This window comes from Vigna angularis, chromosome 4 (genome assembly GCF_016808095.1).
Source record: "Vigna angularis cultivar LongXiaoDou No.4 chromosome 4, ASM1680809v1, whole genome shotgun sequence".
Classification (NCBI taxonomy): Eukaryota; Viridiplantae; Streptophyta; class Magnoliopsida; order Fabales; family Fabaceae; genus Vigna; species Vigna angularis.
In genome coordinates this window covers 10,947,983-10,968,960 of record NC_068973.1, presented here as the reverse complement: position 1 = coordinate 10,968,960, position 20,978 = coordinate 10,947,983, and the positions used below count along the sequence as shown (strand labels likewise).

The 20,978-nt window shown below is 32.7% G+C and overlaps 1 protein-coding gene and 1 pseudogene across 1 annotated transcript; one reads left to right on the top strand and one right to left on the bottom strand.

Moving 5' to 3' along the window:
* Positions 1 to 1,113: 1,113 nt before the first annotated feature.
* Positions 1,114 to 3,524, bottom strand: LOC108330214 (probable inactive receptor kinase At2g26730). The gene is made up of 2 exons (XM_017564715.2): positions 2,016 to 3,524; positions 1,114 to 1,803 (listed from the first exon to the last, which is right to left on the bottom strand). Exons 1-2 carry the CDS (start codon positions 3,349 to 3,351, stop codon positions 1,235 to 1,237), a joined length of 1,905 nt encoding a protein of 634 aa, XP_017420204.1. The 5' UTR covers positions 3,352 to 3,524; the 3' UTR covers positions 1,114 to 1,234.
* Positions 3,525 to 6,059: 2,535 nt separating this feature from the next.
* Positions 6,060 to 8,945, top strand: LOC108330215 (phosphoserine aminotransferase 1, chloroplastic-like; annotated as a pseudogene).
* The last annotated feature ends 12,033 nt before the right edge of the window (positions 8,946 to 20,978 follow it).

Below are 20,978 nucleotides of genomic sequence, written 5' to 3'. Positions count from 1 at the left end.
AAATTGATAAAATTTTGTCACATCAATGACTAAAAAAGAGTTGCTAACTTTTCTTTCCCTCTTTTTGCTACCAAATACCGAAATATGGGTAGCTAAGATAAAAAGTGACAAGTCCTTTATTCTTTGTTTATTTTTTGAATGGATTTGAAAGAGAGTGATTGAGTGGATTTGAGAGGATTTGAAGATAAATTTTTTTGTTGTTTATTTGAGTGAATTTAAAAGTAAGTAAGACTGAATTTGGAAACAAAATTTTTAAGAATTAGTGTAGAATTTGATTGATGTAACAGATTGAAAAAATTTACTTTCCAATTCACCTCCAAATTTACAAATAAACAAACAAAAAAATATTTTTAAATCCTTTCAAATCCACTCAGTTACTCTCTCTCAAATTCATTCAAATTAACAAAGTCTTAGCGATGAATTAACCACTGAAATTTCAGGAGTTATTTAACAATAAATTTTCAATTCGGTCATTAATGAGTTTGCCAACAAAGTTTTCGAAAGCGATTTTAAGCGTTTTAATAGTCGAAATAATGGTCACTAAAATGCAAATCTCTTATTTATATTTCTCTTGTTAAAGTTCTTATGTTCTTATTTCATTATGATATTTCAACTTAAGTCATCTTTCTTTCTTTCTTATCTTGATGTAAATCTTCATACTTAATTTTGAGTTTTAAACTTTGCTTGCATCTTTTACCACTGTAATTATGACCACTGCTTTCGATCATACATAACTGCTACACTGCACAACTTTGTAAGAGCATGTTATCATAGTAATCAACACCTATCATTTCATTTTTTTTTTGTCACATAATAACACTAAAAAGTTTTTACATATTTTTCTCTTTCTGTGTCATTTGTTATTTTGGGTGTATATGTAAAAATTTTCTAAATATGTACCAATCTTTTACACATTTGTTGAAGTAACCATGCAGTTTGTCTCATCTGTGATGCATGAAATTATGTAGAAGTCATAAGAATCATTGCGAACAGTAATGAAAGATAAGGTGTAGAAATGTAAAACCCTCTGTTCTCACTAAAGGAAAAGACACTCTTGCCAATCGAAATTACAACCAATTTTCGGATCATTACCATATTAAATGAGTTCCCATATTAGTGTGTTCTGAAAATGATTCAAACTGACAAAATTAGAGTAGTTTACATAATTCCTGAAAGATGTTTCTTTTTTCTATTCTGTAATTTGATATGTAGAAGTATATAACTAAAGTCTTGGTCATGTGTCAAAGGATATGGATTTTTCTTCCTCCTCTATCAAAGCATTTGTCATCACTGCAACTTGGCTCATGCTTGGCCTGTCATTTGGAGATGGATTTAAGCATTTTAATGCTACCTGCAACAGATTCATCATCCTCTCTTCCGAAGCACCCTGTGAGATTAGGGACTTGTCAAAAACTTCAATGGTCCATTCCTCTCTGACAACTGAATCCACCCATTTAACTAGATCAAATCCATCATTTTTAATCACTTTCCCTGTCAACAGCTCCAGAAGTATCATACCCAAGGCATACACATCAGCTTTGAAGGTGGCTGCAATTAGATCTTTGCTTTTGATGCCTTTGTTATGCGAAATGACAAACTCATCATAATTTTCTGCCATCATTAAGCCATATTCGCTTATGCATGGATCCATATTCTTGTCAAACAAAATGTTATTTGACTTTAAGTTACCATGTGCTATTCCATTATCAACAAACTCCTCATGCATATATGTCAAAGCCGAAACTATCTTAGCAGCAACATTTAGTCTTCTTCCCCAGTCAAACATGAGGCCACTTTCAGATCCTAAAATCATTCAAGGTGAAGAAACACATTTGGTTAGTTTGGCAACGGAATTTTAGTTTTCATATCTCAGGCACTTTTTTCCTAATTTAATAGTGGTTCCATTTAGCACAGACTAGTTATATAATATGTCAAACTATGGTCACACATGCTTCATTACTTGCTATGTAAAATGATTGTAACGACACTTATTTTGTTTAGAAGTTACCACTTACCAGCATAGAGCAACATGAAGAGACTACCATTCTGCATATATTCATATGCTAGGAGCTTCTCTTGCTGAGAACAATAATATGCAACAGGTGGCAATACGCGTGGATGCTTGGCTTGGGCTATCAAATTCATCCTTGTCTGAAAATCTTGCTTAGAAATCCCCCAATCCTTAATCCTCTTCACTGCCAACTGCACCCCATTATCGAGCATAACCTTGTAGAGGCTTCCATGCTTTCCCCTTCTAATCAATTCGGCAGGAGCACCAAGCAAGTCCTCAAATTGCAATCCTCTAAGGGTTCGACTTGAAAGAAGAACAAGACCTGATGTTGTCATCCCACTTTCCAAAGATGTCAATGAATACTCGGATCTGATCCCAATGTACTTCTTTGATCCATTGGAATGGGATATTTCACTAGCCATGCCAACAACACCAACACTTTCTTCTTCCTTTTCCTTCTTTTCAACATCCAACACTTTTTCTTTGGTCTTGAACTTGCATAACAGTTTAAAGGTCAAGAAAATCAGCGTAATCAAACCAAGGACTAAGTAACCTGAATAAATGAACAAATCATTAGGGAACGAGTTTTTGTCCTTTTCATGTGGTGGTGGTGATGGAGGAGGAGGAGGAGGAGGAGGAGGACATGCATTTGAAAGTGGCTCCCCACATAAGTTAGGATTCCCAGTAAAGCTGTCTGCATGGAATTTACCTCCGACATCAGGAACTGGACCATGTAAATTGTTATTAGAGACATTAAAGCCTTCAAGGTTGGAGAAGTCAAAACTAGGAATCTCCCCAGTGAAGTTGTTGTTTTGAGCAACGAAGGATATCAAACTTGAAACATGCACCATTTTAGGTAGCTCTCCAGTTAACTTGTTATCCGAAATATGAAGCCGTATTATGTTACTTAGATTGCCAATAGAAATAGGAAGGTCCCCAGAGAATTGGTTCCCACTTAAAAACAAGTGAGTCAATGACTTGCAGTTTCCTATATCCTCTGGTATCGAATCATGTAAATCGTTGTCCTTCAGGCTAAGCATTTGAAGAGACTTTGTAATGCAAAGAGAACCGGCGTCAAAACCTCCACCAAAATTGAACTTCTCAAGAGTCACACTCATAACGTATTTGTTATCTGAATGGCACTTCACACCGTACCACTTATCAATGCAGGGATCTGATGAAAGGTTCCAACCCCACGAAGGGTCTGTTGGTACATACCCTGGTGCCAATTTATCCATGAATGTGACCAGGGCCTTGATCGTCCCTTCTTCTTCTGAATTGGCCACTAGAAGAAACAAAAAGATGGCATTGAAGAATACCCAGATGAGTTTTACACTCATTTTTACTGTGTTTGGTGCCTATATTTTTGGTTTCAAAGTATACTCTGTCGCGGTTTGGATGATCAAAATAGGGAAATTGGTTGAACTGTATTGTAGTAAATAAGATGCAATGTGCAAAGGCATCAAATTACATTGCCAAATGGAGATACGAAACAATCATCTTGTGTAGTATTGTGGATGACATTGACGTTGAGAACCCTTGGAAATGAGCCAAAGGGCAGAACAGTAGCTTTTGCAGCCGGCATTTTGAAATGGTCACAGTGGCACTACTAGCTCGCACGTCTCTCTCAATGCTTTTCTCCACTCCTTTTACTATTGCTTTATGATGCTTTCACTCTAATTTTTCAACTTTACGAATCCCATTACTTCGCTCGAATGCGAATAGTAGCACGTACGAGGTGCTTCAAGCCTTCAACACCAAAATTCGGACCACTTGTTCTGTATCTGTTGCTAACTAATACTTCAATGTTGTTAAAAGGTAATTCTGCAATTTTCATTATTAGAATTACAATAACAACAATGGTCTTGTATTTATTCTTTTATATATATATATATATATATATATATATATATATAATATAAGAGTTTGTTAAATTAGATTGTATCAAATTTTAATTACTAAAAAAAATATTATTCATAAAAAAACATACTTTAAACATAAAAAATATTTTTATAATTTTTATTTTTAATTTAAAATAAAAAATTAAAAAATCAAAAGTTATTCAAATATCTTTCATTTTAAAATTTAGAATACATAATATATAAAGATATTTTTATCAACTAAAATTGAATAACTAATAGAAACATAAATTAGCAAACATATATACTTTATATAGACATAAAAGAAATACTATAATTATTTTTATTTTTATTTTCAAGCACTATAAATTATTCTTTCGACAAAAAATGTAAACCTGTTTAAAATAATGGAAAATGAATTTTTTTTAATGTTTTGTCAAATGAAATAACAATATTTTTTTATCATAAAAATATATTTTTTACATTTTTCCAAACTCATCTCTTTTAATAGTTTTTTAGTATTTCTTAACTGTCTTCGTTATATTTATTTTCAAATCAATCCTAAATAATTAAACTGGGTTTGCTTTGAAATTAAGTCAAATCAAATCCATCCTAATCTAACACCATCCCCTACTAATTGGGTGAGGTTTTGTATACTTAATATGAGATTTAACGAAATTCACAAAAGAAAAAATATTGAATAATATTAATAATAATACTATTATATTATTTTACTAATTATATGCATATTTTTTAATGTTAAATTATTCAACTCTTCAAATATTCAATATAATATAATCCATTTTAAATAAATTATTCTAAAAATCTAACAAAAAAAGATGGTTTTCAAATTACAACTTTTATAAAAAAGCATTAAAAAAATATTCAATTAATTCAATTTAATCCAAGTCAGTAAAGAGAAAGTTGGATTAGATTGATCTAATAAAAAAATACGTTAATCTCACTTAATAGAACCTAATTTTTTGTTATTTAACTAGGTGATAGATTTGTTCATAGAAACTCATTCTATTCTATTATTCATGAAAAACCTTATCTTGCGAATTTATTATTAAATAAGTGTAACATTTTGAATGTCTTTATCTTTAGAATAGGAAGGAAGGCTACATGTTCTTGTAGAGTTGAATATATAATGTAAAAGTTTTGAAATTATCCTAGGAATATAGTTGTTTTTTAATTTAAATCTTGAAAAAGCACAACAAAATAAACCAAAAAAAATGTAGAATAAGAAAAGCATGGAAACGTCATAATCTAACAAATTGATAAGTTAAGTGAAGATTCATCACAAATATGTTAATTTTTTATAAGGATGAGAGTTATAATCCAAATGCAAATGCATGTAATATGACTTACCGGGCAAATTTAACATTTTTAAAATTAAAATAACATTACAATTTATTTAATTTCCTAAATTATTATTCAAATGTGCTGATAATCTTCATGTTCTTTTAAGTTTTCTCCTTCATAGAACATTATAAGGTTCAAGGGACATGTTTTGATCTTTAAACTTGTCATAGATCTTTTGGATTGCAAAATGATCTTCCTTAAAGTGGAGAACAAATGAACAAATAGAGCAAGAATAACAAAGTGTGGTGTCGCGGGTTGCTTTTAATTAACTTCTATTTTTGGATTCGAATCTAAGAAAAAGATGAAAACAAATAAGATAAAAAAGAAGAATTCAAAAAATGATAAAAGATTTTGTTCTAATTTAATTGAATCTAGTACAAAAAAGATAGTACAAAAAGAATATATGGATCTGGAACTATATTTCGTTTCAAATTGCTAGTATTTTAGTTATTTTTAAGTATCTTCTTATGATATTGTTGTCCCAACCTATCCATGAATCTAAGAAATAACAAAAATTTTTGATTTCTCTCAGTTCAAAAATTCAAGATTTGAAATGATGTCCTTTCATAAATTTTATGTTTTTTTTTCATTATTTTAATAATGTTACTACCGAGGGCAGGCAACCGACCGCAGAGAGTGTTCTACCGAGGGTAGGTAGCCGACCGCGGAGTTTGTTACTATCGAGGGTAGGCATATGAGTGTCGTGTGCCTCTACCGAGGGTAGATAACCGGTCGGATGTGTCATAACACAGCCGATCGGGCAAACGCAAGGAGAATAGACCGATTGGTAAAATCAGTCCGACCGATGATACCTCTCAGATCCAATGAACCGATCAGTTAGATCAGCCGTTAAGGTAATTAATGGTAATAACTGTCGGGGAGTTAATGAGGATAATTATCATTTATTGATAATTAATAGTCATTCATTGGTGGTTAATGAGTTAGACCCAACGGTAAACTCTTTATAGTTTATAAATATATTTCTGGCAAAGGAGACAGGTAACTTGACTTTTAACTTGAACTGGAACTCAAACTTAGAGCTCAGATCACTAAATCTTGATTACAAAGATTATTACGCAAAGTCACTGACTTGAGCGTCGGAGTGTCTTTTGCAGGCACCCTCCCCCGTGGCTCGGACAAGAAGAAGAGAGAAGACAACACAACTGGACATCGGAGCAGACAACTTTGAGTGTTTTGGATTAGGGTTCTAAATCCTGCCGAAACAAATAATATTTTTATATGATGATAAATGATTTTACTTTAAAATAATAGCCTAAATGAAATATTATAGTACATAAGAATGTATAATATGAATGTTTTTTGAAATATTAGTAATGCATTATTTATAATACATCTCAAACTTAAACTCCTTAATTTTGCAACTAGAATGGAAAGATAAATGATGAAAATATTAAATCGAGATTAAAAGCTAAAGAATACTTTCAGTTAGGCTGTTTTTTTTATTTTTTGCTGTTCTAAATAATACTTTTTAACGTTATTCAAATGTCAAAACTAATTTTGATGAATTAGTCAATATAATTTTATTATTAAGATCAGTTCTTGTTTGATTAAAATTAAGGAGATGAAAAGTTAGTGAAGAATGAGACGGCACGTGGTGTGATGGAAACAACATCGAATTGCTTAAAAGCCAACATTGGAAAATGTAAATATAATTAATAAATAATGAGTTGACAGTGCTCTTTAGAAAATCTTCTTGTTATCTTTTGTGGTGGTAATGAGAAGACACTGTGAATGACAGCGGAAGGTAACAAGAGGAGTAATATGTTTCCTTTCCTTGGCAGCTTTGGAAGAGGTATCTTTGCCATTTCTCCTTCCTACAGATTCGAAAGAACCCTAATCACATAAAGAAGGGAAAATAATAACTCAATGTTTATGTCATAAGATAAACATGTTTTGATTGTAGCAACAATATCCATTGTGATAAAGAAAAGGTAAAAGCGACAAAATAAAAACAGAAAATCTTTTTCTCTGCCATCTTATTCATAACGTTGGTCATATAAAAACTCCGGCGTGGGATAACACATGTCCCTTATAATAACAGAAAAGACAGAGATACAGTTTATCAAGTTAGTCAAACGTAATCCATAAACTTTCTACGTTTAAAAATCTTCCTAATGGGCCTTCTCGAACTCAGCCCAATACCATATTGTCTTGAGAGTTGCTCTCTCCACCATCCCAAGTATTCCCTACACCTCTTCATTAATTTTTTTATTCCAAAAGTACCTTACATTAATTTAATTTTTAGGTTTAATATCCAATTTTGTTCTCAGTTTGGTTAACAAATCTCAATTTAGTCTCTCGTTAAAAAAGTATTTGAAATAGATCCTTACTTGTAAATTTTTGGCTACCCAATCTGAGCTCTACAACTGGGTCGGATCCGACATGAGCGTTATGGAAATGAGTCACCGCGGCAAGGAGTTTCTCTCCATAATCCAAAAGGCCGAATCGGATCTCTGCACCCTCCTCCAGATCATGTCGGAGTATTCCGCCTCTTCCTCCAAGGCAGCGCCACAACCCAATTCGCAGTCGTGCCGCTCAACCTCTGCTCCCCTGACGACGCCATCGACTACATCGTCACTGGCTCCTAGAGCGACAAGGCCGCCAAGGAGGCGCAGAAGTACTGCAAACCCAACGTGATCTGGTTTGGAAAATCTGAAAAGTACACAAAGTTTCCGTCTTTTGGCGATTTGCAGCAGAATCCGGGTTCTAGGTATTTGCATATTTGTGCCAATGAGACTATTCACGGGGTTGAGTACAAGGAGTACCCTGTTCCTCAGAGTGGTGTTTTGGTTGCTGATATGTCATCAAATTTCTGCTCGAAGCCTGTGGATGTGTCAAAGTTCGGAGTTATCTATGCCGGCATCCAGAAGAATGTGGGGCCCTCTAGTGTGACCATTGTGATCATCAGGAAGGACCTCATTGGGAAGGGTCTCACTCCTATGATGCTTGATTTCAAGATCCACGGTGATAACAATTCACTCTACAACACCCCTCCCTCTTACGGGATCTACATGTATGGGTTGGTTTTTGAGCATTTGTTGGAGAAGGGGGGTTGGTGGAGGTTGAAAAGAGTAATAAGAAGAAGGCTGAGATTTTGTACACTACAATTGATGAGAGCAAAGGGTTTTATAGGTGCCCTGTTGAGAAGTCTGTGAGGTCATTGATGAATGTGTCATTCACTTTAGAGAAGAAGAACACCCACCACTCCTGGCAATTTATCCCCAATTAAAAAAATCCAATTTCTTAATAAAATCCTTTATTCTCTAATTAACCATCACGTAATGACTAACTACTGCCACATCATCATCCCATTAACTCTGTTTGGTTATATTTAACGGAATGAACTAATTTGACTCAAAAATTTACAAGTAAGGACTCATTTCAAACACTTTTCTAACGAGGAACTAAATTGAGATTTGTCAACCAAACTAGGGATAAAATTGGTATTAAACCTAATTTTTACTATCTAACTTTATTTACCTCTTTCAAAACTCTAAATCTTCCTACACTACGTTCACTTTTATCTTTCTCTAATGTCATACAAACTATTTTCTCTCTTCGTGAAAAACTAGTTTCTACTCCTTTTAAATCCTCCCTTATTGTAGCATAGACAGAAAAGAGAGAAATCAATTGGTGAACTTGAGCAGGAGTTTCTTCAGGCACTACAAGTATGGTCCCACAAGTTCTGAGTTTGTTTCTGTCATATTGGTTATTATATGTTTTTACATGTGATCGGCGATGATTGTACAGAAAACAGGAATTGTCTTTTCGTGTATGTGAATTAAATTTTTTATTAGTTTCGTTTTCGAATACTTCGATAGGCATTCTATTATGAGGAAAAGGGTATATCATGTCTAATGAAGAATTTCATAATCTTAAGGAAGAACTCATGTGGGAAGGGAGCAGTGTTGTCATGCTAAGTATGAGACAACTTCGACCATAATAGCTGAAGCTGTTGTTATCATTGAATTTGTGTTAACACGAGAACTCTATTTTCATGTGTCTCTATTTGTTGATTGCAGGTACTGATGAGCAAAAGTTCCTGGAAGCTTCTATGGCCTATGTGTCTGGAAATCCAATTATGACTGACAAAGAGTTTGATGAGTTGAAACTAAGGCTAAAGGTTTGCCACTTTTTTCATCGATCAAAATTTGAAAGTCTTTTTATATATAGTAGATGGTGCATCTATGAGAATGTGTAAAATCATCATCATCATCATCTCCCTGATAATTTAAGGTAAAAAGAAGTAAAAGTGTATCATCCAGGTAATGGTTAAGAACTTTGGGTTGATACTATAACACAAATTCAAAAAAAGGAGAACTGGTACAACAGTTCATGAAATTTTGTCACGTGGGTTTCATTTTGGTAAGTTTTCACATGAAATGAAATTGATCATTGAAATTAGGGAATGCAATTGGAATGAGTTTTCTCTTCAACGGATGTCAACATCTATTGACATTCGTTTGCCCTTCAACGAATGTTGATATCCGTTTAAGAATCCAATGCATATTTATATCCGTTTAAATAATACTGAAGGGTAAAAGAGGAATGAGGAGGTCCAAAAAACACTGTTTGGTGGTGGAGAGAGTAACTTTTTATTGTCTTTTCGGATGTTTCAGCACCTCCAAGACCTTCAACCTACACTTCCAAATTTTCCTAAAATACCTATTATATCCCAAAAAAAATATTTAACAGATATTAAAATCCAATTTTATTTTTCATCAAATTTCAAAATCTAAATGTATTTTAATCAAATTTTGAAATATAATAAAAAAATTATCAAATTTCGAAATCCTATAAATAAATGATGACATTTTAATTTTTTAATTACTTTTATTTTATTTTATTATTTTAATTTAATTATTATAATAATATAAATTATATTTTAATAATTATTAAAATATAAAAACATATTAAATAATATTAAATTTTTAAATTAAATTAAATAATTATTAAATTATAAATAAAAAACAAAGTTTTAAATTCTTTTGTTAATCGGAATTGTAAATCCGTTAACACATGTTAACGGATACCAAAATCCAATGAATAATTTTTTTTTAAATTTTGTTTACTATTTAAAATTTAATAATAATTTAATTTAATTTAATATTTTAATATAATTTAATATATTTATATATTAAATCAGATTTTATATTATTATTGTATTTTATTTTTATTATTTCTGTCTTTTTATTTTTATTATTATTACTTTTATTTTAATTATTTTAATTATAAATTTTTAATACAATTATTATAATACTACAAATTATATTTTAATAATTATTAAAATATGAAAATATATTAAATAATATTATATTTTTAAATTAAATTAAATAATTATTAAATTATAAATAAAAATTAAAGTTTTAAAAAATTTTGTGCAAAATTAAAGAAGTACAAGGTTATTTTAATAAAAAAAAAGAAAAAAAATTAAAATAAAATATTTACTAAGATTAAAAAAGAATTTTTGAAAAAGTTGGAAGTATAGAATGAAACACCCTATCCTTTTTTTAGCAACTTTGTTTTAGAGTAGAAATAGTTAGTAGACGAAATCGAATTTAATAAGATATATATTTATTTAAGAAAAAAATTTCAAGTAAGATATTCCAAATATTGAGACAGTTCTTAATGTTAGATATATATTTCCATCAGTCACATAATGAAGAAATCAACAACACGACATGAAGTTTTAAAAGAAGATGTAATATTCTAGTTCAATATTAAGAAGACACAAAATACAATAAACCTTTATATATATGGTAATGAAATTAACACTTTTAATTAAATATTTTTAATAAACTTGTTAAGCTTTTCGGACTCTTCAAGACTAAAAATGGACAACAATGAATTTTATATTGCAAGATGAGGACATTGATAATTTTTTTAATATTTCGTTCAAAAATAAAAAACAATAGTAATTGTTAGTGATTTTGATTCGTTTATTTTTTAAGAATTGATTGTACAGAGTGAGGTTGTTGATCCAAACACTAATTAAAGAACTTTTATTATATTGAACATGATTTTAATATTTATTTTTTATAATTTTATTTATATTTGTATGAATTTGAGTGTGTTTAAACTTTGTTTAAAAACTTATTTAACAATGCATTGTAAAATGTGAAATATTTCAAGTTACAAAACTTGTCCAGAAATACATCTAATAGATGATTATAACATATATAGAACATAATAATTTAAATTTGCATGTTTAAATCGATGTTGTCAAAATATGATCGACTTAAGGTTTAAACATGTAAAACTCTTAAAAAAAGGCAAAAAGATGCCCAAAAAGAAAATATTTTTAATTACTAATATACTTATATTAAATTAATTGTAAAATTATGTTTGAGAATAAACTTTAATTAAAATATTATGAGTGATTGTTAATTTTTATTGGTGTTAAAAGTTATAATTAATCAGTTAACAATTGTTTTTAATAAATCATAATTTTGTTTGGGGAAAAGAGATTGGTTAGTTATCTCTATTACCTTAATAATCAATTTTGATTTCTATCTTCTTTTTTCTTTCTATGTGACTTTTCATCTACTAATTATATTTCTAGAATCTTTATTTTTCTTAGCATTGCTTCAGTATTTGACAAATTAGTCAATTTATTAATTTATTTCTATCTCTCATTTGTTGTGTATGTGTCTCGATGTCTCTATTTAAGCTGTAGAAGAAGTTATATGATATTCCTTCTTTTTCAATGTGAGAGTGTGTCATATAATGTAAAAGGCTAATTTTGTTTTAGTACTATTATTCATTTAATTTACCTGTTTCAACCTTAAGTCATCCCTCGTTACGTATTTTTTTTATCAAATTATAATTGTCTTTTCTATTTAAAAAAAGTGTTAATTTAATAATCTTAAATATAATGTCATGATATTTTGCATTATATATATATATATATATATATATATATATATATATATATATATATATATATATATATATATATATATATATATATTAATTATTAAGCTTGTACCTGATCAACTACATGATTGATCTTCAAAATAACTTGTTTTTAATTATTTTATTAATGATTCATCTTAAAATAAACTGTGAAAGAGACTTAAGACTTCAAGGTATTACGAGTCTACGATCAAGTTTAATATCTTAACAAACATAACCAAAATTTATTATTTTAACTCATTCTTTTTTATATACCTATCTTTAGTAGTGTTTTATATATCATCATTTTTTATTTCATATGAAAATATATAGATAAGTCAACAAGAATATATGAATCAGACTATTCAAAACGCTAGAAGAAGAAAAGAGTTGATGAAAAGGAGTTATAGATAAATTTATAAAAATAAATAAGAAAAAAAATTAGAAAATTCATATGAACAAGATAATAACAATATAGATATAGGTCAAAGCAACAATAGAGAAAGAGAATAGTTAGTAACGAGGATAATTCTAATTCTTAAGCTTATGATAATGAGCGGAGACTGAGAGACTAGATCATGATTCTACTCATAATGAAAATATATATGATCCAAGCAAGTCGAAGAATATTCACATAAATTTGAGAGATTTATTAATAAAAAAGGGCCTATTAAAATCACTAATAAAACTTTCTCAGAAAATAAATATTGAAAGTAAACCTCAAGAGCATATATTTCATTGATCGAGAGGCAAAATATATACAAGTGAATACACTGACCGTTACATAACATTAGGAGAGAAATAAGCTAAATCTCTAGAAACTAGGCAACTATCTTTCCTATATTAAGTAGATATCCCAATTTAAGCTAATTACAATATTTGACAATAATTACAATCATATCAGATCCTTGATTGTGTAACACTCCCCCTCAAGCTCAAGAACTAGGAAGGTACATGAGCTTGGAAATTAACTGAGTATGTGAAGCCGGAAGAAGAGTCTTTGTGAAGATATCTGCCAATTGCTGATTTGAGGAGACAAATGTGGTTCGAAGTTTTCCTTCTTGAATTTTATCTCGAACAAAATGACAATCAATTTCAACATGTTTTGTTCTTTCATGAAAGACTGGATTGTTTGCTATATGGAGGGAAGCTTGATTATCACAAGATAAAGTTGCAGGATGTGGTGGAATACCCAATTCATGAAGAAGAGTGTGCAGCCATGTGAGCTCACTAACCGCATGTGCCATGGCTCGATACTCTGCTTCGGCAGAGGAGCGAGAAACTGTTGACTGCTTTTTGGTTCTCCAGCAGAGGAGACTTGGACCCAAGAATATACAATAACCAGTGGTTGATCTTCTAGAAGTGGGGCAAGAAGCCCAATCCGCATCACAATAAGCATGCAAGCGTAAAGAAGAATTAGATTAGAGTAGGATACCATGGTCCGGGACAGATTTGATATATCTCACCACTCTAAGTGCTGCCTGCCAGTGTGTGTCACGAGGAGAAGACATAAACTGTGACAGTAAGTTAACTGCATAAGTGATATCCGGTCGGGTGACTGTAAGGTATAGCAATCTACCAACCAATCGCCGATATGAAGCAGGGTCAGATAGGACTTCACCATGATCAGCAACCAAAGTGTGATTGTAATCCAGTGGAGTTGTGACTGGTTTACTAGCAAGAAGACCTGTGTCTTGCAAAATTTCTAATGCATATTTCCGCTGATTAAGAAAAATTCCAGCCTTGGAACGTGCCACTTCAATTCCCAAAAAATATTTCAATGAACCCAAATCTTTTATGTTGAACCGGCTGCAAAGGTATTTCTTTAAGAGTGAAATAACCAACGCATCATCACCTGTAATTACAATATCATCAACATAAACAAGTAAAATTGTTATATGGGATGCACGGGTAAATAAGAACATGGAGTAATCGGCCCTTGATTGAGTAAAGCCAGCCTCAAGCAAAGCACTCGAAAAGGTAGTGAACCAAGTGCGAGGTGCCTGTTTTAAGCCATAAAGTGACTTGTTGAGTCGACAAACTCGACTCTCCCCCTGTTTACGAAACCCAGGAGGAAGCTGCATGTAAACTTCTTCATGTAAATTGCCATGTAAAAAGGCGTTGGAAACATCCATTTGATGAGTTGGCCAATTTTTTGCTGCTGCAATACTAAGAACAGTCCTCACAGTAGTTAATTTAGTAACAGGAGCAAAAACGTCAGTAAAATCAAATCCTTCTAGTTGTGAGTAACCTTTAGCAACCAAACGTGCTTTATACCGGTCAATGGAGCCATCAGATTTATATTTGATACGATACACCCATTTACAGCCTATAGCTGTTTTGTCGGGAGGCAAAAACTCTAAAGTCCAGGTATTGTTAGCCTTTAATGCCTTTATTTCGTCCTCCATAGCCTGTCTCCAATGGGGATCTTTACGGGCAACAGTATATGAGGTGGGTTCAATGTGCTTGATAATAGAATTAATGAAATGGAGATGGTTATTTGAGTAAGGATTTGAGCAAAGAGAGTTTGAGATAGGATATTGCATACCTGGAGACGAGGAAGAAGATTGAGCGGAGGCCATGTTGCACACGTAATCAGCAAGGTGCGCTGGAGGCTTTTTGAGACGTTCGGAGTGTCGTGGTTCAAGGGTAGTCACTGTAGGGGTGTGAACCGCATGTGTGGGTTCAAGGTTGGTCACCTGCAGGGAGGGGTTCAAGGGTTCAACAGTATGTGTGGGTTCATTATCATTGGGTTCAGCAGTAAGAGGGAGTGGAGAAGTGTTTCTAGGAGGTGTGGGGGTGGGTGAATTTATGGGTTCTTGATCACAAATGGGTAGAGGAAGAGGGTGTCGTTCCATGTGTAAATCATGCAAAGCCGTACTATTCTTGAATGGAAATATTGTTTCATGAAAGATGACATCTCGACTAACTAGAAATGTATGATGATCAATGTCATATAGTTTAAAGGCTTTTTGACCAGCAGGGTACCCCACAAAGATGCAACGTCTAGCTCTAGGTGCGAATTTATTTGGATGATCATGTGAAGTGGATGCATAGCACAAACAACCAAATGTACGCAAGTGAGTGAAATCAGGTGGATGGCCATAGAGTTTTTCATAAGGAGTTTGACCGGCTAAAATTTTGGATGGTGTCCGATTTATTAAATAAGTGGCAGTAAGAATGCAATCACCCTAAAAAATTAGTGGAAGATCGGCTTGGAAACGTAAAGCCCGTGCAACATTGAGAAGATGTCGGTGCTTACGCTCGACAACACCATTTTGTTGTGGGGTACCGGGACAAGAGAATTGTTGGAGAATCCCAGAGTCACAAAGAATTTTCTGAAATGAATTATTTGTAAATTCAGTGCCATTATCGGAGCGAATTGTTTTTACACATGTCTGAAATTGATTTCGAACATAAGCTAAGAAATGAACTAACAAAGAATAGGCATCCGACTTGTATTTCATGAGATAGGTCCATGTGACACGGGAAAAATCATCAACAATAGTTAAAAAATAATGATGACCATTTTTTGTAGGTGTGGCATACTTTCCCCAAACATCAACATGAATTAATTCAAACAAACTACTGCTAGTGGGTGTGTGTAAAGGAAAAGGGAGTCTTGTTTGTTTTGACAAATGACAGACTTCACAATGGTCACAAGAGTCTTTATTGAAACCAAGAACAGGAGCTAAACACTTGAGGGCACTTGATGATGGATGACCAAACCTAGCATGCCAAGTGGTGGATGAGGTAGTGATGACGGCGGCAACAAAGGTAGAGACATCAAGGAAGTAGAGTCCACCCTTTTTATGGCTCCGACCAATCTCCTTCTTCGTCAAATGGTCCTGAAATACACAATGATCAGGATAAAAGAAAACAGAACAATTAGTAGTCTGGGTGAGTTTTGGCACAGATAAAAGGTTGAACTTGAATGAGGGTACAAATAAGACATCAGTCAAGATGATATCTGATGTTATCTGTACATTTCCAAAGCCATGTATAGGAACCGAATGACCATTAGGAACACAAATAGATTTATGAAGAGAAGAAGGAATAGGTGGCTGTTGAAAAGAGGAAGGGGTGAAAGAAACATGATCTGTTGCGCCAGTATCAATAACCCATTCAGTAGGCATACAGAGGGCAGAATAAAGAGCTAGAGACGCACCTGTGAGATTGGCCTTAGGTTGGTTTACCTCTCTTAATAGGCGAAGAAGTTGCTGTAACGAATCTGCAGATAAAGGATCTTTCACAGCATCATGACGTTGGTCAGCACGAGTGGATGAAGTAGATGACTGTCCATGAGTGTTCCCCTTATGGTAGTAGCGATGCCCTGGCGGATATCCGTGAAGCTTATAGCACTTATGCTCCGTATGACCAAGGATGCCACAATGCGCACATTTGGGACGACTGCGAGAAGGTGATTGTTTGGCCAAAAAAGCATGTGCAGGTTGAGTTTGGAGGGCTGCACGTTCTGAAGTCAGTGGGGGATGTGTATGGGCCTTGTGAGCCTCATCTTGGAGGAGAAGGGAATAGGCATGAGCAACATCGGGGAGGGATGTAGTAAGAAGTAACTGGCTTCGTGGTTGACTGAAGCTGTCATTGAGTCCCATCAAAAACTGCATGAGGCGTCGTTTGTTTTGTTGGGAGATATAAGTCTCTTTGGCTCCACAAGTACAACCTTGGCAAGTGCACGTTGGTGGAGGATCAATAAGGGATAACTCATCCCAAAGGGAGCGAAGCTGATTGAAGTAGTGTGCAATTGAAAAATCTTGTTGTTGAAGAGTAGCAATATTTTGCTCAAGCTCATATATGCGAGGGCCAGTGTTGGAGGAGAAGCGTGCCTTGAGATCTGTCCAAACAGCAGCGGCAGATTCTGCATAAAGCACAGTATGGGCCAGAGAGCGATCAATGGAGTTGAGGATCCATGACATAACCATATTATTGACACGAGACCAACGGTGATAATCTTCATGAGTGGATGCAGGGGACGTTAAAGAGCCATCAACAAAGCAAAATTTGTTTTTGCCCTTTAAAGCCATTGTCATGGCAAGAGACCATGGATTGTAATTGTTGAGACCTGTAAGGACGTCACTCACAAGAGTTTGTCCAGGATTATCAGAAGAGGGAAGATAATAAGGGCTCTCCAGATTAAGGTTGCTGGAGGTAGAGGAGTTGGCATTGTCGTTTTGATCTTTAGACATGCTGCAGAGGTAAAAAAAATCAGAGTTGATTATAGAGATGCTACTGATACCATGAAAGTAAACCTCAAGAGCATATATTTCATTGATCGAGAGGCAAAATATATACAAGTGAATACACTGACCGTTACATAACATTAGGAGAGAAATAAGCTAAATCTCTAGAAACTAGGCAACTATCTTTCCTATATTAAGTAGATATCCCAATTTAAGCTAATTACAATATTTGACAATAATTACAATCATATCAGATCCTTGATTGTGTAACAAATATTCTAGGCATTTTTTTTCATCAAATTATATTCAAATATTGCCCATTAGAGAGAAACACTAAAAAAAGATGGCTAATTTATTTTAGAGATTTGAATAAAGTCTTTTGTTTTTGTTCAATTTAATGTTGTTTCTTATTCAAGTAAACTAGCTAATGAAGGTAGTAAATCATGCTAAGGGAAGAGTCATGAAATAATGAATGAGCATATTACTAACATGAATACATTGATTCGGAAATCAGATTGGCAAAACATAAAAAACAATAGACAAATATGTTTAAGAACAAAGAAATAGACATACAAAACATTACATAAAGGTGCTGTTAAGAATTATTTCAATTGTTAACACTCTTGTTAAAAATAACTTGGCTTTCCGTGGAAACTATGAAAACATTTATCAATAAACTAATGGAAATTTTTTAAATCTAATTGAAATGATTGCAGAATTTGATCCAATTATGCAAGAATATATTTGTCGAATTAATCATGATGAAATTCACAACCATTACCTCGGCATAATATACAAAATAAGTGGATAAAATTTGTTAGCAAGTGAAAATTTAGGGATGCAAAATATTATTGAATTAGAAAATTATAGGATTTAAATATCTTCTTACATTAGCAAATGGTAGAAAATTAGAAAATATTAATCAAAACAAGAGTTTACTTTCAAAATTAAATATCTAAAAAAATTATAGGATTGGAAAATGATAAACCAATTGAATTTCTTAATTATATAAAAAATATATATAGAATAATGTTCACAGTTTTAGTGTTAAGACAAGATCGTCTAAGCAAACATTGTTTTGAAGTTTAACATAATTGTCTACAAAATAAAGTATATCAAATGAACTGTTATGAGAAAAGAAAGAATGAAAATTGTATATCTTATTCAATGATAAGGAGAGAGTACAATTTATATATACAGCGATTTAAAACAAGATAAAAACAGAATATAAATATAAAAATTGAATATAAATATATGAACATAAATGAACAAATATGAACGAAAAATAAATTAAATCCAATATCCCCCTCAAGCTGTAACATATATATATCCTTAATGCTCAGCTTGGACAATAAAGATTGAAATTGTATTGGACGCAAAGCTTTAGTATGAATGTCTGCAAGTTGTGCTGAAGTAGAAATGGGCAGGAACTTAATTACACTAGCTTGAACTTTATCCTTATGAGATGACAATCAATTTCAATATGCTTTGTCCTCTCATGCATGCCTGGATTTTGTGCAATCTGTATAGCAGATTGATTGTCACAAAACAGAGGAACTGGTTATGGTAGAGGTTGTTTCAAATCATGGAACAAATACAGAAGCCATTGAATTCACATGTTGTGGAAGCTAAGGCTCTATATTCTGCTTCGGTTGATGATCTAGATATAGTACTTTGCTTCTTGAATTTCCAGTTGATTAATAATGCACCATAGAACACATTAAAACCAGTCACAAACCTTCTAGTGTTAAGGCAAGCAGTCCAATCAGAATCACTAAAAGCCTTGAGAGCATGTTCTGTGTTGAAGGAAAAGAATAATCCTTGTCCTGGATTGTTCTTGATATATCTCAGGATCCTTATTGCTGCTGCATAGTGATCTTCCAAAGGATTGGAAAGAAATTGAATGAGAGTAATAACAGCGAAACATAAATATGGTCTTGTGTTGGTTAAATATAGTAACCTGCCAAGAAGTCTTCTATAGGCATGTACATTTGAATAGGGTTTCCCTTCTGTCTTGGAAAATTTTGTGCCTGGTTGTATGGGAGTAGAAACAGGTTGACATCCCAACAATCCTGCATCTTCTAGTAACTCTAGAGCATACTTCCTTTGTGACAAATTAATGCCTTGTTGAGATCTTGCAATTTCTAAGCCCAAAAAATACTTCAGTTGGCCTAGGTCTTTAATCTTGAACTTTACATTTAATAGAGCCTTCACAGTTTGAATTTCTTGAATGTCATCACCTGCCAAGACTATATCATCTACATAAACAAGTAAGATGGTAATATGAGCATAATCACTTTTGACAAAAAATGAATAATCTACTTTTGATTGTATGAAGCCCAAAGAGAATAAAGTAGTTGTCAACTTGTAATTCCATTTTCTAGAGGCTTGTTTGAGTCCAAACTTGCCTTGGTTTTTCAGTTTTGTAGCCAAGAGGAAGAAACATGTATACTTCTTCATCTAGATCCCCATGTAAAAAGACATTATTTAAATCTAGTTGATGTAAATACCAATGTTTGGTAGCTGCTAAACCTAGAACCAGTCTTACCTTTGTGAGTTTGATAACAGGTGAAAAAGTCTCAAAGTAATTTAAGCCTTGTTGTTGTATGTAGCCTTTGGCTATTAACCTTGCCTTGTATCGTTCAATACTCCCATCAGCATGCCTCTTTATTTTGTATACCCATTTACATCCGATAGGTTGCTTTCAATAAGGTAGATCAGTCAAAACCCAAGTTTTGGTATTTTCTAAAGCTACAATTTCTTGATCCATGGCATTTCTCCAACAATCATGTTTGATGGCTTGGTTATAGGTTTTAGTTTCACTAACTTGGGAAAGATTAAGGACATATGATTTATTAAGAGATAGGATATAAGGTACCTGTGGATGACTAAGTGGCGGAAGAAGTAGATAACATGTTGCAATGTTAGTCCAGCAGATAAGATGGTTTATGTTTTGTCCTAGTTGATTTCCTTTGTGGAGTAGTAGTGACAGGTTCAACATAAATAGGTTGAGAAGAAAAAATAACAAGGTTAGGAACAATAGAAGGAGGAGATGTAGGTGGTAAAAAGGGTTGATCAGTAACTTCTGAGAAAAGAGGTAATGAAGATGAAATAATTTTGGTGACAAAATCCAAAGAATTTTGTGTATCAATAGGTGAGTTCTTGTCACTAGTAAGAAAAGGAAATATGTTTTCATAAAATACTACATTCCTTGATAGAAAAAATTCCCTAGAGTTGAAATCTAACAAAAGGTAGTCTTTCACTCCTGTTTTAAAACCAAGTAAAACATATTTTCTTGCACAAGGTTGAAATTTTGTTATGTGAGCTTCAAGACTTGAAGCATAGCAAAGTGAGCCAAAAACTCGTAAGTAAGTAATGTCAAGTTTAACATTGTGTAACAGCTGAGATGGAGAAAATTATGTCAAATCTTTGGAAGGTAAAATATTAATGAGTTGCACAACATAATGAACAACATAAGACCAGAAAGTTATGGGCAAATGGGATTGAAACATTAAAGATCTAGCAACATTGAGAATGTGTTAATGTTTTCTCTCAACGACTCCATTTTGTTGAGTTGTTTCAACACAAGATAATTGATGTTGTATCCCTTTTTGTCTATAAAAATTTGTC